At 37.9% G+C, this 17544-nt stretch overlaps 2 protein-coding genes across 2 annotated transcripts; both read right to left on the minus strand.

Moving 5' to 3' along the window:
- Positions 1-101: 101 nt before the first annotated feature.
- slc22a7b.1 (solute carrier family 22 member 7b, tandem duplicate 1) lies at positions 102-6976 on the minus strand. Its single transcript, XM_039669820.2, has 10 exons — positions 6450-6976; positions 5961-6064; positions 3476-3630; positions 2580-2748; positions 2250-2373; positions 2059-2171; positions 1722-1936; positions 706-814; positions 395-601; positions 102-208 (listed from the first exon to the last, which is right to left on the minus strand). The coding sequence occupies exons 1-10, from the start codon at positions 6963-6965 to the stop codon at positions 142-144; spliced, it is 1779 nt and encodes a 592-aa protein (XP_039525754.2). The 5' UTR covers positions 6966-6976; the 3' UTR covers positions 102-141.
- Positions 6977-9105: 2129 nt separating this feature from the next.
- Positions 9106-15934, minus strand: slc22a7b.4 (solute carrier family 22 member 7b, tandem duplicate 4). Its single transcript, XM_039669811.2, is given in 12 exon segments — positions 9106-9807; positions 9810-9825; positions 9935-10141; positions 10227-10335; positions 10700-10914; positions 11027-11130; positions 11229-11352; positions 12081-12249; positions 13204-13358; positions 13502-13605; positions 13678-14064; positions 15760-15934. Coding segments are annotated over 11 exon segments (1650 nt in total). The 5' UTR covers positions 14059-14064; positions 15760-15934; the 3' UTR covers positions 9106-9741.
- Between the last annotated feature and the right edge of the window lie 1610 nt (positions 15935-17544).

Genomic DNA, 17544 nt, shown 5'->3' on the forward strand with positions numbered 1-17544 from the left:
GGGACATTTCTTTTTTTGCTGAGTTTATATACAGGGAAGGGCTTTGTAGATTGGCGGAAGAGTAAGTTAATAGAAAATTAAGACCAAGACTTCAGTGATGAACTTGATTTTTATTAGATTCATCTTCTCTACAGGTTAGATTCATTTTGTGTCCTTGTAGAGCTCATTTTCAAGCTGATATTCAAGTTGTGAACACACTGATCTTTTCCTGAGAAAAAAAAAACCAAAAACAGTGGTTTAAGTTAATTAAACAAAAAAATATGTTTTTTAATAATAAATAAAGTTTCTTTTGAACACAGTGAGATATTTTAAGTATCATGAAAACTATATTATGACTGTATTTTTTTTATTATCTTTTATTCTAGTAGTATTATAGTAGTAAATGATCAATCACCTAGTTTTCTCAATGTCCTCAATAGTCTCAGGAAGCCGCACATTGTGGGTCTCAGGGAGGAGCAGCGCAACGATGCCTGCAATGACGGCTACGGAGCAAAACAGGACCTGTGGCAGAGGGAGCCACACCTCATCCAGGAGGCTCACAAGAGGTGCTAAAGAGACACCAACACGACCAACAAATGAACTATATCCTAATCCATTCTGCCTATATGGTCAAAAGAGAAAGAGTGTTAATAACCCATTTCTTTGCTGAACAAATATCGCATTTTATGCACAAACATCAAGAGCATTTGCAAAAGATAAACTGACCGTAACACAGTCGGGTACAGCTCAGTGGTATAGAGGAAAACGCATGTGAAGGAGGCCTCTGAGAATCCTTTACCCAGTACAGCAATGACTGTACGAGGCAGCAACAAATCTAGAGACGGACACAGAGACAGCGGGCGAATTTGACTCTTATAGGTGAAGTTCAGTGTGAAATGTCTGTGCCATCACCTGAGCCATTCACCACAAATAGCATAACTAAAATGTTTAACTAAAATGTAACTAATATTTTGAGAGCCACATGAAAATGTATTTTATTAAATAAATAGCTACTTGGTATAAATTGGAGAAAAAAAATGCTTATTGTGGACAGGTGGTGTAATCACATCTGCATAATAACCTGCAAAACCTTGTTAGTAGTACACTTAAATCAGAAGAGCAATGTTTTGATTTTGTTGTACATTGTGTGGAAATCAGCCCATAAATGGTTCAATTATATTTGCCTTTATGCAAATTAAACTGGAATAAGATAAAGCATTTTAACATTAGAAAAAAAAATACATACCCCAATGTTAACTTGACAAAATTGATTTTGACATTAAAAAACCTTTTAAATTTACCATGAAATCAAATTTCCCTTTTTTTAAAGGAATATAGCAGAATGTATTATAAATGATTTTTCCATGCACAGCATTATTTAAAAAAAAATCATCATGTGCCCTAGTTTAATCAAAATAACTTCCCTTCCCTCTTGCAGCAATGATGTTTTTACTCACATGAGATTACAGCAATAGCAAACCACAACAATCCAATCAATTCCTGGAGAACAAGTCCTGCCCTACATTTTTTTTCTTGTTCAAAAAGCTGTCACACTCAAAGATAATTTTTTTAAATGATTGACATGCTGAACACATGACTGTGATATGGATGACTTTTAGTCTTTTATGACTGTGACATTCCAATATGTTGTTGTTCTGTAACTGAATAAACTAAATAAAACAAACATTCACAGTCACACATGATTGTGGTATCCAAATAAATGATTGTTCCCGATCCTTTACCTCTGGGAATAAGGACTGTGATGCCAGTGCAGACCCCTGTTGTAATCAGCGTTCCCACCTGACTGTACCTGCGGCCTAGTTTATCAAGACACACATAGGCCACCAGTTTTGATGGCATCTCTATGGCACCATAAATAAACTGGGTGAGGTACAGGTTCAGCCCAAAGCCACTGATGTTCAAACTGATACCGTAGTAAGTGAATGCCACTCCAAACCTGGAAAAACAATTTACTTAAATATATTCTCTTAGTAAACCAGCTTGCTCAGATTTGAATTTAAACAGCAAACCATAATATTAGCCATCATAAAGTCTATAACCTAGGTAAAGCATTCCTACCAAGTGATTCCTGTAAGCAGAGCCAGTTTCCTCATCTTGGAAGACCTCACAAGATCCAGATACGAGTACTTCTTGCCACCTCTGTCCTCAGCAATTATAACATTAGCAAGGGTCTGGAAGTCATGTTCTCAAAAGCTTTAGGAAAATGCTGAAAATTGGATCCTTCCAAATGTCACATATTAAAAGGTTACCTCTGGTTTGATATCTCTGAGGTTGTGTTGCCTGTTATTAGCTGTGGCACATTTGCTCAGATAAAGATGGGCCTCTTCCAGTCGTCCATTGGCTATGAGCCATCGTGCTGACTCTGGGATCCACCTATCAAACAAGAATTTTGTGCCCCAGTGAGGAACTCTTTTCACTCCCCCTATCTCCGAGGTTCCCCCATGACTCCCAAAGGGGTGGAGCCCCATTTCATATTAAACTTGAACAAAGAATCAAACGAATCACATAGAAACCAATTAAATGCATCCTTATTTGTAACAAAACAGCATTTTGAACACGTTAAAATTGTAACATCTTACCTCCATGTGATCAATGCCAGTCCGAGGGGAGCTGTCACCGTGATGATCAGAGTCCTCCAGTCATTGACGAGATAAGCAATGCCAGGTAATATCATAGTGCTGACAGACCAATCAAGACTGATTATAACACCAGCAATTGTCCTGTGTGCAATATCAGCCCATTCTACGCCTGATGAACAATAACAATAATGTTTTATTATCTAAAAAACAGACTGTCCGTTAGATATGACATTAGAGATGAAGAGTGTCTTTGAGTGACTTTCTACAAAGTTAGCTACATCTTTAGACCAAGTGCCTTTTTTTTGAGTGAGCCATTCAATCATTCAATCGACTCTGATTCAAAACACTGATTCATACAGGAACAAAACAAGTCATAGAATCAGTCATTCAATCAATTTGTAAAAAAAAAAAAAAAAACGCTGTATCTTCACTCAGATACTAAACAAATGTCATGCCGTTTGAAATTGTATTCTGTCTAGTTGGTACAACATTTAGTTTGAAACTTACTTTTGAAACTTTCCAGAATCTCAGCAGGATTAAGTCATCCGTGTAATTTTGCCTACTGTTTTTCAAATTTGGACATACTACTCTCTTTTACTGGACTTTATTCACATACTATACGAATGGAATTAAGCATATTCGGACACATTGACTGTCTTTATTAGCGAATCATTGAATCGTATATACATTGATTCATTGATTCATTCATACAAATGACTTGTTGAAAAAGGTTGAAAACAAGGAGCATTATGAAAAAGCAAATTAGAAACAAAGACAGAGCTACCGCATGATTGTGAAGTAATCTGGTAATTGTGATTGAATTTACATAAATAAGCATATTAATTACAAAATACATATTAATTAGTTGCCCAAGTCCAGGCATGTAGAGCACTCACACAGGACAATGGAGATTATGCTGATGCCTGTAAGGCCCATTCCAGTGAAGAATCTCATTATAGCAAACATGATGAAGGACTGAGACAATGCACTGGCCACTCCAAATGAAATGGATATCAAGTAAGACATCATCAGCATTCGTTTCCTGCCGTACCTGCAATTAGGTAAACAGGACGTCTTGGTTACTGATGTAACCCTTGTTCACTGGGGGAAGGAACAGAAATGTTATGTCGACTGACAAATGGGGTCTCACTCGGGAGCCCCAATTACTTATACATTTGTACAAAAAATGGCCAATGGAATTGGTGAGTGTAATTTGCATGCTGAGCCACTCCCCTGCACATAAGGGTATATAAAATGGCAGCATCCACTGATTCAGGTTTATGCCGAGGAGAAGAGACAAGGGCCCAGGCCATTAATGGGGTCTAAATTGGGTCTATATGGAAAACCCCACAGCCACTGAACTCTGTTACAAGTGATGGAAAAGCAAATGCTGGCAAGCTGTAGGGTGCCCTTTTGGCAAATACTCCCGTTGAGTCGTAACCTACCCTGTACCCCACGTAAGCCCAGAATATTAGTCCTCCGTGCCAATGGGATAGAAGGGAAGATGGTTGAAGGTGGTTGTAGCTGCTTTTTCTTTTACATTTTATTTCATGGGAAGAGTGCTTCAGGGCTCAATTCCCTTTTTCAGTCATGTCCAGTGTTATTAGCACTTGGGAGTCCAATGGAGAGGGATGCTGGAAGAGGTGTTAGTGAGGCCAGCAGGGGGCGCTCCAATGACGGGGACACTATACTGTCAAAGAGTACCGTCCTTCGGATGAGACATTAAACCGAGGTCCTGACTCTCTGTGGTCACAAAAAATCCCAAGATGACTTTCGAAAGAGTAGGGGTGTAACCCCGGCATCCTGGCCAAATTTGCCCAGTGGCCTCTGCTCTGTCCATCATGGCTTCCTAATGTGCCATTTATGTATATACCAATTGGCCTCATCACTCTGTCTCCATTCCACCAGTAAGCTGGTTTGTGGTGGGCGTTCTGGCGCAATATGGCTGCCGTCGCATCATCCAGGTGGATGCTGTACATTGGTGGTGGTTTCCCCCTTGTATGTGAAGCACTTTGAGTGCTGAAAAAACCATATGAAATGTAATGAATTATTATTAATTAAGGTCTTAATGAGGAAAGAGACTATGACCATGTCAAAAACACAGTGTCAACAGGGTCATGCCCTCGCAGGTAGCCATCCATGAATGCTGCCTCAGCATGCTCTCATCAGATGAAGACAGGAAACAACCGCATCCAGAAACACACGGACAGAAAGATATCTTTAAAAAGACCCTCACCGAATGTACAGTAATTGCTCTTTGCACTAAAGTGCTCACAGGGATTTCGCTGCACTTACAGCTCTTTTATGGTGTAACCCACTGAATGCCCCCTCTACACATAGAATGATCTCAATAACACTCTCGTTGCATGGTCATTGGAAGAGTGATCACTGTGCAGCCACTCGGTTCTGAAGCAAATCTCAGAGGTGATTGGGGCTCCCAAGTGAGACCCCATTTGTCAGTCGACGTTATGTTGTAGTTACTGACAGATGTGGAAGTAGCCTGCATTGTTGGGAAGTGACCAATTGTGTTTTTCAGTACCTTGACAGTAGTTAAGCTGTTCTTAATGTAATCAAGTGCTTGAATTGTAGTGTTGGAAAGCCTGATTCATTTTAGTGAATCGCTCTATTTGGATGATTCATGCGATTCACAAAAATCAGTCATTTGAATTCCTGCAATATATCTAGATTTTCATGTACTTTAACTCGATATGTTACATAGCATTTTTGTTGTATAAATGTATTATTCAACTTTCAACCTTGTTCGAGATGAGATTTATTCACCTCTCATTGTGTTTGTGCAAAATATTTTTCTGAATAAATTGTAACTAAGAACAGTTATTTTTTATTTATAAACTAATATTGTTTACTAACAATATGTGTCTATAAATACTTAACTAAAGGGTTAGTTCACCCAAAAATGAAAATTCTGTCAGTATTTACTCATCCTCATGTTGTTCCAAACCTCTATGTGTTTATTTGTTCTGCTGAATACAAAGGACGATATTTGGAAGATTGTTTTAATCAAAAAGATCTCATTCCCCATTGACTACTATGTATTTTTTCCTACTATGGTAGTCAATGGGGAATGAGATTTGTTTGATTAAAACATTCTTTCAAATATCTTCCTTTGTGTATAGGAGAACAAATAAACAAATAGAGGTTTGGAACAACATGAGGGTGAGTAAATACTGACAGAATTTTCATTTTTGGGTGAACTAACCCTTTAACTAACTTCAATGTACATAGATACTTTCTGTTTGTAGTATGTGGTGTGGCCTTTACAAAACAATAGACTGTAGTTGAACTGCTTCAACTAATGATTATATGAGATCACCATTTACTTCATCTCTTGAAGGGCCAGACTATAGTCTAAGGTCTCACCTGTCACTCAGCCAGCCAAAAATAGCTGCTCCAACCATCACACCAACAAAGAAGATAGTGGCTGTGGCTTTATTTAGACCTTTCCTGTCGCACACCAATTCAAACTGAAAGAGGGACACATACAAAATCAGAGATACATAATTTTTCATTTGATCAGTGATATAGTTCTGCTTTATGTCTAATTCAGTCTCATTTTTTTTTTTAAATCTGATGTAATTATTGCACTGCTATCATTACCAAACAGAATTTAAACACCCCTCATCTGCCATTGGCCAGAGAAAAAAAAGCCCTGCCCCAAACTCATGCCCTTTGTTGAGCCAATGTTTTGGGGAAAGCCCAAAAATGTTAACATAAAACAAACATACACTTCAAATTCAACATTTACTTAGGCCGAGAATGACTGTGAAAACAATAATAATCTTAAAATTAAAGTATACTGTAGTTACTGTATAAAATGCATTTGAATAAAAAACATATAAAGTGAATTACCTCAGTAGCCAAGGCTGATTTGAATGTGCCGTTGTCAAACTCCCATCCATTCTGACACTCCACTACAGGAAGTTCTGTGCTGCTCGAGGAGTTCATCAGCAGGTGGAACTGGGGATACGTGAACATGTGACAGGAAGCAGGAGTCCCATCCTCCTGTGCAGGAATACTGACAATCAGTCTCTCTTCTCGACTCAGATTCCCAAGGATCCCGTCAGCATCAAGAGAGCTGATGTCACAGTGATGAGATGGGATAGCAGCGATAAAGTTGTTTAACAGAAAGTGAAACGGCAGTGTGACTCTCGGAATCACCAAAAGGGCGATTATACTGATCTGGTACTTTCCAAACCCCCCAACCTCAGCCAAAAGGTTCTCAAACTTCATCTTTGCTGATATAAACTTCTGATGTGGCTCTAAAGAAGCAATGAGGGTGATATGGACTTGAGCTTGTCCAACCATAAGTCTACTTACACATTCACTGATATGATGTAGATCATTAAGCGTGTAGATCATTAGCATTTTCCTTTCGTAACTTAACATCTAACACAGACAGTGTTTTAAATATGGAAGGCCTGCTTAATAAATGACAACGGTGTTGAACAATACATAGACAAACTGGGGACAAAGGCAGATATTGTATTTTATATATTACAGTTTAAATGTAAAAACACATTTTTTTTGCTGAAATTTGCTGTTATTGTTTATCGGCTAAACAAGCTAAAGAAACAATACACTGCCCTTGTCACAACCACTAAGCTCTATGTAAGTAATATTTATGTGTATTTATGTGCATCAATAACAGATGTGTATATATATATATATATATATATATATATATATACAGATTCTAAGAAACCTGAGACAGGAGTGACAGGAAATGGGGTGGCAATTTCTGCTAAAGAAATAAGAATTAATAGAAGAACATCAGATTTTTTAGGAGTAAACACAGTGGAAATGGTGGCGGTGTTAGTTGCGTTAAGGTGGGTGAAAAAAAACAAGACAAGAAAAGGTGCTGTTGTGCTCCGATTCATTCTTAGTCCTTGTGAATTTAAAGTCTTTTCACTCATAAAGCCATCAGAATGTATTATATGAAGTTCTTTAGTCAGTTACAAGGATAACAAATCAAGGTGGACATACAATTTATGTGGGTTCCACCACATGTAGGGGTGAAAGGGAATGAGCAGGTGGATGAATTGGCAAAGAGGGCTTTAAAGAAGGGAAAAATAGAAATGCAAATTAAAATCTAGGGAAAAAAACTAACCAAATGTGTCAAGAAAGGTGAGAAAGAGAGGAAAAAAGCATTTAAATCAAATTCAAAAGAGTGTAAAAATAACTAGGTTAGGTGGTGTGCACAGGAGAGAGGAAACTGTAATGACAAGTTGTCAATTACATGAGAGTGTTGCCACTTCCACAGCTTATTAACTAACAGAAGTCAGACTCTGCATGGAAAATGTGGAGCTGTCCAAGGTGCTGTTTGTCACTCAACAGAGTCCAGATACTAATCCTGGTCTGAGGTGCTGTCCATTGTTCTGGGAAACAGACTTAAAGAAGCCATATTGTGCCCTTTTTCAAGTCTGGATTTTGTTTTTGGGGTCTACTACAAAAAGTTTTCATGCCTGAATGTTAAAAAAAACATTAATTCACATACTTTACATTGTTGCAGCACCTGTCAAGTACAGCTCGCTACATCCTGCGGAGGACATCCAACCCCGCCCACATCAAAGTGTTACGTCAGAAGCCACGCCCATGCCCAAGTACGGCACGTACTTTTTGTTGTACGCATGTGCAAAATGGCGCTGCTTCCTGCTGGAAATATGTTTATGGTTGTTATCTTTCGTTTTACTTATACATCTTTTCATATTTTTGTAAAGGATGTCTAGAATAAAATGGCACAAATTAAATCTAGAAAGTGTATACAGAGCTGATTTAGTTTTCAAAACAGCCGGTAAACTTTTTATTCGTTGATTAAAGTTAGGCCCCGTTTACACGAAGGGAAAACACAGATATTTCCCTGTGGTTTGGCCTCTCGTTTACACGAAAACCCCGTTTTTATCACAGAAAACGATTATTTCTAAAAACTCCGGCCAAAGTAGAGATTTCTGAAAACGTTGTTTATTTGTTGTCGTGTGAACTGGGAGAAACGGGGTTTTAGGTTCTCTCTTGTCGATTCTGAGGATTCTGATTGGCTTTATCCTTCTCCCTACACTGCCGCCAATAGGTTTGGCATAGCTATGATGGCGCTCGACGGCATATTTATAAGGGTGTGCGCACGATGTTATTTTTGAAAACGGAGAGGGGGAAAATATTCGTTTCGCTAAATAACCGGCTTTGTGTAAACGTGGCCATAGGCTAATTGTTAATAATAATAAAAAAAAACGTTATACCTAATTCATTTATGTAATGAGATAAATTCACATGATTGAGTCTGACAAACCCAAAATATGTTTTAAATGTATTAAATTTACAATTAGTTTGGTATTGTAAAAGTCAAGCTATACATATTTTCATTATTTTATTTTTCATTTAATATTCTAATGATATGTTCCACTTATCATAAAGTGTGAACATTTGAATGATACTTGGCTACATATATATAGATTACTTGAATTGATAGATTATATATTAGTTAAGTACTATGAAATTGAATAAAATACATTGCTTCATTGTGTATTTTTGTATTTATTTTACAAAAAAAAGTGTTACAAAACATGTTGCAACTATCAGTCTGAACAGTTGAGTAATTGGATGAACAGCTCTTTATATACAGTACACAAACACACAGGCTACATAGAGAGATTCTTTGCTTTGGCTAATCATGAAACATGGCAGGGATCTTCAGGCCTTGTTCTTCAAGACAATTTGATATGAATGTTTCTGACTGGCACTGACCATCTGGAGAAAGGCAGGCTGTCACCTCCCCATGGAATAACTCATGGTGACTCTGTACCCAGCACCATGCTGGACCAATGTGTATGACTTGGGCAGGAGTTTTTGTGTATGACTTGGGCAGGAATTATTTAAATGTGGGATACTGTGATGTGTATGTTTCTGAAAGAAAACTCTAGAAGTTCAGAAACAATGCTTCCTTATACTAAAGAAAGTTGAATATGTAAAAAAAAAAATGTATCTATTAGGTAATACATGGGCAAAAAAAGACTAGATTTCTCAATTCTTAGAGGCAAGTAAAACAGTATACCATGACTCAAGTTGTATTAGTTACAAGGTGGGATATAATGTCAAGTACAGCTTATAAGACTTGTTACTATGATTTTGTGCTTTTGAAGTGATTTGCATATCATTGCGTAGTGTCTGTAGAGATGGGCAACTTTAAAGGAATGTTACTCTGATCCTCTGTTGTGAAATAGACGCAGGTTTCTTTCTGAAATAACAAAGTAAATGATTGTGAATTTAAAAATAAGAAAAAATGAACAAAATAACAGAATAAAATACAACAAATACAGTTGTACAGTCATTTCTTTTTCTGATACCTCATCTCTTCAATATCTGCTATTGTTTCTGGCAATCTTGCGTTGTTTGTTTCAGGGAGAAGCCAAGCGATGAGACCAGAAAAGATGGCCAATGTGCAGAAAATGACCTCTGGGAGGACCGCCCATTTGTCTTCTAAAAGCATGACAAGAGGAGAAATGGATGCACCCAAACGTGCCAGAAAACTGGTGTAGCCAAGCCCATTCTGCCTATGGACGTGAAATGGAGATAACAGAAGCATTTTCAAAAACGAGAGTGCTTAATAATTCGAAAAGGGACATGGTAGAGTCTAACCTTATGACTGTAGGATAGAGCTCAGTGGTGTAAAGGAACACAGTTGTGAACGAAGCTTCTGAAAGTCCTTTACCCAACACTGCAATCACAGTCCGAATAGTCCAGAATTCTAGACCCACAGACATTCACACAGAAGAGGTCAGAGAAAACATGTCATCCTATGCCATAAAATATATCTATAAAAAAATCATAAAAAAATCTAGGCTTGTATAATTTTGTTTATGATTTTCAAGGTTGGATCATTCCATATCGACACCTGCAGATTTGGCCAGTGTTCAAAATTAATAGTTTGTCTGCTGTATGGCTTTTGAAGTCATCAACAAGTATTTTCTCACCCCTTTTAAAAGCTGATGTATCCCAACATTGTTATCCTAACCTTAACCCTAATGGAACCATAGTCGTGAAACTTTTAGTCGTGATTTTTTGACAAGAACCACTGATTTAAAGTGTACTTGAAACTAAAGGTGTTCAACCTGTAGGTGTGATGATGTTGATGAGTATGCAAAATCCTGTGAGCACCAGTGTCCCGCTCTGAGTGACTCTACGGCCGACCTTGTTGAGAATAAAGTAGACGAGGATTTTTGCTGGCACTTCTATGGCTGCATAAATGAAGTGTGTCAGGTAAAGATCAAGCCCAAAGCCGGTGATGTTTAAGCTGATGCCGTAGTACGTAGAAGAAACTCCATACCTACAAAAAGGGAAGACGAATGTAGACTCATTGCTTCCATATATTCACTAAAAAGAGGAACTTTCTTCAATTCTAAAATAAAAGCCTTAAATTAGTACACACAAAAACCTACCACACTATTCCGGTAAAGAGTGTGAGTCTCCTCAGCTGTGGGGTTTTGACTAGGTCTAAATAAGTGTAACTGTGACCCTGTTGAGTTGCTACAGTGGACAGAGACTAGATAGAAACAGAAATAATGGTGTTACTGTTTAAATAAGTTATTTGCAAATATCTAAATGATGGCAAACATAGATGGCAAATGAGACCCTGTTTACCTCTGGCTTGACTCTAGAACTGAAGTCTTGTATTTTGTTAAAAGTAGCACACTTTTGCAGATACTTGTAGGCTGTTTCAGCCTTTCCATTGGCTATTAGCCATCGTGCTGATTCAGGGATCCACCTATTAAAGTATTCACCTCTTTTTAAACAAAACATTTTTTTTTTTTAAGAAATTGATTAAAAGTAACAGTGAATACATTTTGCTCATGACTTTAATTACTTTAATTAAAAATAAATTAATAAAAAAAGAAAAAGAAAAAAGACAAATCTTTCCAGCGGAAAGAGGAAAAACATGCCATGACCTTACAACATGCCATGACCTTATGCCAATACCTTACTTAAGTATTGCAAGTAGTTTATTTTAAAATTCACTACTAAAAGTAAAAGTACAAGTATTGTGTCATGTAATTATTAAAGAAAGCAGTCAAAAGTTTGAACTAGCAATCAAATTATTCAAAAAATAATTAAAAAAAAAGGCGCTTTGGCGGGATACAAATGTGCTTTGGCGGCCGGCAAAAAAATGTAATTGCACGACAACCCCTGCATTAGTTGTCAATGTGTGTGTCAATCAATACCATTACCCTATAAAACTGGCGTGTGATTTAGGCAGCATGAAAGCCAACTTGCAACGAATGATTCGTAATTTTTTTTTTATAATTGTAACGACGAGTAACTAGCAGAACATTAAAAAAATATCGAAGTAAAAGTATTAAATTCATCGAAAATATCTACTGAAGTAAAAGTAGAAGTATGAGAAAAAAACAATACTCTAGTAGAGTACAGATACAGCATTTTAGTACTTAAGTACAGTACTTAAGTAGTTCTACTTCGTTACTATACATCTCTGACCACCAGGTTGCTGTAGCAAGAAGAAGAGGAGAAGTGACAGTAATTATCAGCATCCTCCAATCAGTGACCAGATAGGCAAAACCGGCCAGCAGCATGTTGCCAAAACTCCAGGAAATACTGCCGAACACCCCAATAAATGTACGGTGCTTAGTGTCCACCCACTCAATACCTGCAGAACAGATCAAATGTAATCATTAAAGGCAGGGCAGGTACATTTAAGAAACTAGCAGAAAACTGCTGGATTTTGAACGTATCCAACAGAGAAACTCCCACCCTTTCTCCTCCCCAAAACACATGAACATGTGATGCCGACCACTCAGCTGGAGGACACGTTTAACAGCGCTGAGCGGAGTGCACTGCATGGAGTGACATCACCTTTTTGGCCTTGTTTGCCTGCACTGACTGTAAATGCAGGTACAGGTGGTACTGGGAATTTTGACTGCTCTTTCTCTGTCATAATTGTGAGACTTCCTGTAGCTTCCGGCCGATACGTGCCTCTCCTCTTTCAAAATGAGCGAGTTAACCAGGTGCGCACATGTGGCATGGCAGCGAGGGAGAGTGACAATCGCCCAGCCCATCATTGCATTCATTCCGAATGGAAAGAGTAGCTGTGTTTAGCCCTGAGAGGACAACAGACACTCGATTTTTATACACTCCTTTTCAGAGTACTTATATTTTAGATATGTATTGGTATATAAAGACAGTTTAAACACATTTGGGAAAAAGTGTTTAAGAAACAAACTGCCTACCCTGCTTTTAACTCTTTTCTCGCCGTTGACGAAATTTGTCGTCATTTATCAGACAACGCTTCCACTGTTATATGGTAGAAGGCGCTTTTACGCCTCTTCAGGCAGAGTAGATAATCTCCAGATCGAAACACATGCAGGCAAAAAGGAGCAGAAACAAGCGATGAAATCATGAAGTCCCCCACTTCGATACGCTATGCAAAATCCGCAGACCCATGGCATTTCTTTGCCATTGTCTTATTTTGTAATACTTTAATAGCCTAGAGTGTTCAGACTGGACAATGACTTAATGTCTCTGAGTCCTTGGAAGGGATAACATGGAGAGGAAAGATATAGAGCAAAGAAGAATTAAGGCAGTTGGGTTTCAGAAGACTTACTGAGGCCAACAGTTATGTTGATGATTCCCGTCAATGCAAATCCAGTCAGGAAGCGGAAGGCAGCAAACATGATGTAGGTGCTTGAGAAAGCACTGGCAACACTGAACACTATAGATAACACATAGGACACCAGCAACATGCTCCGACGACCATACCTGAAAACAACACATATATGAGCAATGACCCTCCAGAGCATTAATACTGCATTCATAATATAAAATGTGTACTCAAACTATCTCTCTGTGTTACTATATCACACTGCTGAAAGATTCTTAAAGGAGGGTATTGTTTTTGTTACTTATCACAGAGCACTCCAAAGAACACAGCTCCAGCCATGACTCCCCAAAAAAATATGGTGACTGATGTTTTGGCCAGTCCTCTCTTGTCACAAACTAAATCAAACTGATTGAGAAATAAAGTGGTGAGAGGGCAGAGAAGGATCTATCTATGGGATACACCGTCATGACACTTTACCTGTGTGGCGAGAGTGCTGATGAATGTGCTGTTGTCATACTCCCATCCATTCTGACACTCCACTACAGGAAGTTCTGTGCTGCTCGAGGAGTTCATCAGCAGGTGGAACTGAGGATATGCGAACATGTGACAGGAAGCAGGAGTCCCATTCTCCTGTGCAGGAATACTGACAGTCAGTCTCTCTTCTCGACTCAGATTCACAAGGATCCCATTAGCATCCAAAGAGCTGATGTCACAGTGATGAGATGGGATGCCGGCTATAAAATTGTTCAGCAGGAAATGACATGGGATGGTGATGCGAGGTATGAACATCAGCAAGACCAGTGCAATCTGGTAACGGCCAAACCCATCTGCCTTGTCCAGAATGCTGTCAAAGTTCATTGTCACCTGGAATATCAGACAATAAAACAACAATATGATATAACTGATGTAAAGGTTCATGTTATTTGATGACATTTACACTACTATGAAAAAGTTTGGAATCAGTGAGATCAAAAATAATGATAACAATAAATTTTATTCAGCAAAGATGCATTAAATTGATCAAAAGTGACAGTAAAGGCACCCCTTTAATCCTTTAACTTTTTTCTTATTTTTGTAAGCTCTAAAAATGTTGTTATTGACTTTGGGCAAGAAATTCAACTTTAAATTGACAAAATAGTTTTCCTTGATTAAAATCTATTAATGTCATGTGACTAGTGTGAAAGGTCAGATGATCAGATCAGTTCACTTCCTGCTTGCACATCTAGAAAAAGATGTCTTCCTTAGACTACTACAAAAAGTAGTATGTAAAACATCTTAATTAACAGATAGAACTATCATATTTGTACATATATTCTTTAAAGGGTCTACTACTGATATAGACTTGTAAATTTGTTAATGGTCACAATTGTGACCGGTAGTATAACACAGTGCTTCAATTGAAAACACAGGTATTGGCAGGTAGCCTATTGGCAATCTTACACTGAACTTATGCCACAGCTGTGAGGGGGATGGATGATCTTGGCAAAGGAGAAGTGCTCACTAACACAGATTTAGACAGATTTGTCAACAATATTTGAGAGAAATAGGCCTTTTGTGTACATAGAAAAGGTCTTAGATCTTTGAGTTAAGCTCATGAAAAATGGGGGCAAAAACAAAAGTGCTGCGTTTACAATTTTGTTCAGTGTAGTTATCAGTATCCCAGAAAAGTTCAATGAGAATTTTGGATTAAACGGGTTAAATGATACAAAATTGTTTCCGCGTGTATGTACACGCCGTTAAATGTCTGAGCGAAACGAAGCAAAATGTACATCTACATCTGGGGAGCGATATTTTTTTTCCTAGGATGGTAGGGGAAGACTCATAAATGAAATTAACCCCTGTGATGGATAGGTTTAGGGACGGGGTTGGAGAATGACATCCCGGGTCACTAAAGACCCGAGGTATGCTTTTAAGGGTTAAAATAATATTTATTATTAGATACTTGTAAGAACAATTCAGAGCATAGAGACAAATAATTTGATCATAAATCAATTAGTAAATCGTTGAGAATGTGATACAACTTCATCACAGACTATTTCAATTATTCTGTTAAAAACATGGGTTGTTGACTCTGTGAAGCATGAACTCTTTTTAAGTCCATTCCTTCACCCCACATTAGCCTCATAGCAGGCAATGGACCGCAGGGGGTACAGAACTCTGTTTGAATGCTGAGAACAGCTGTTGAGACACACACACACCAGCTGAACACATTTGATTAAAGTTTAGAATAGTACTTTTTCGATGTAAATGGTTTCATAATTTCATTCCATTATTTATAATGGCAGACAGTGCAAATGTGTATTTGTTAATTGTCCAGTTGATTTTCCTCTCAACAACAAAAAAACTTCACATTAATCAACACTTTCAGCTTCCATTGAAATGGTCCATTGTGAAGGTGTTGACTTTTAATCAATAAATTATCACACTGACTAAAAATCATATGGGTATTTTGTGTCAGTCTGTCTTTTTGTGCTTTTAAACATACTATGATACTATTCCATCAGTGATAAACAACAAACAAACAAACAAAAAAACATCCAAGATGGAAAAGACACTCACCTCTTAGCTGGACTATTGAAGTGGGTGGATGATCTTTGTAGAGTGCGGTGATGGTGAAGAGCTTCAACAAGCAGTCAAAACACAGACAGAAAGATATTGGAGGATAACAATGAACAGTACTTCAAATAAATGCTAAATGAAGTCCCTCCCCAAACTCCCTTCATCTTTCCTCCCTCTCTGCCTATACTTCAGTCATAGAGAGATATGCTGTTTTTGGCTGTTGCGTAACTTTTTTTTTTACATTTCTGCTCACTATCCATCCATTTACCCTACAAGGTACAGTACAATGTCTCTACAATATTGTCATGATATACAACACCAAGCACAATCAGAATTTAGAATTAAAGCCTTTGCTTTAAACTCCTCAGAAGAAACCGAGAGAGACATTTGACCACAGGGATATGCTGTAGAAACCCTTCACGCTGAAATCCCAATCAGAATAATCAGACAGGAGTATGATGATGAACAGTTAACGTGCAATCACTATAATGAACACTGACAGGTATTATACAATCAGATTATTGCACAAACCACTTCAGCAACATGAACTGACCAAGTAAAGAACAACGCATTCTCACCCCAAGGCGTCACCTTTGACCATGCTTCAATATTTGACGTTTTAGGCGCCCTTTAGCGTCACTTACATGACGCGATCCTACGACGTCATCTAACTGACGCTGAAGGAAAGCGTCAGTTAGAGGACGCGGTTAGGTTTAGGTCTGGGGTAGGGTACACGCGATCCTATAGGGCGTCATCTAACTGACACTAAAGGGCGGCTAAAGCATCAGATATTGAAGCGTGGTCAAATGCTTCCCAAGGCGTCAGTTACAGTAGGTGACGGCTTTGGGGTGAGAATGGTCTGTAAAGAATCAATGATCCCATGTTTGAGTATACAAAAGACCTATTAATCCCAGTTCTCAACTAGCAGACCGAACCCAAACCTGTAGAGGCAAGATTAGACAATGTTTAAAAGTTTCTTGCCCCAATTCCTACTTAACAACAGTTTGTGCTCGAAAAGGTTGTTCTGTCCAAAGATTAGACTTTAAAATGACATGTTTCAGTGAATTAATGTTTTAAGTGTTGGTTAAAAAAGGTTAACACTAACAGATCCAAAAATTTCTGGCCGTAATCCTTGAACCAGTCTGAGGGACACAAAGATCAGATTCTATTACATAATGGTGTCACATATTTATGAGGTACACACACACACACACACTCACACACTACAATCTTGGGGTCGGTAAGATTGTTTTAAGACATTATCAAAAGAAACAGTAAAGGTGATTATAATGTTACAAATTTTTCAAATAAATGCTGTTGTTTTGAACTTTCTCTAATTCAGCATAAGAATGCTCTTTGCAGGATCATGTGACACAGAAAACTGGAGTAATGGCTGCTGGAAATTCAGCTTTACCATCACCATCATAAAATACAATTTAAAATAACACAGTTATTTAAATTGCATTTATATTTCACAATATTACTGTTTTCATTATATTTATGAACAAATAAATGCAGCCCAAACGTTTTATAGCCTATTGCTTTACCACTGTTATTAATAATTGGTGGAATGGTTAACAGAAACATCTTGAACCAGTAATGCCTGAACTTGTCGGAAGAACACTAAGATCAAAGATGATTCTGGCTTCTCTGTTATTGCTCACTTCTTGTGCAGATGATACTCAATGAACTCTTACTTTCACAACAGCTAGGACATGCAGATTCCCCATGCAGAACATCCACTATTCTTTTCTGAAAAAAAAAAGAAAGATACAAAACCAAAAA

Source organism: Pimephales promelas, chromosome 15 (genome assembly GCF_988280905.1).
Source record: "Pimephales promelas chromosome 15, fPimPro1.hap1.1, whole genome shotgun sequence".
In the NCBI taxonomy this organism is placed as follows: Eukaryota; Metazoa; Chordata; class Actinopteri; order Cypriniformes; family Leuciscidae; genus Pimephales; species Pimephales promelas.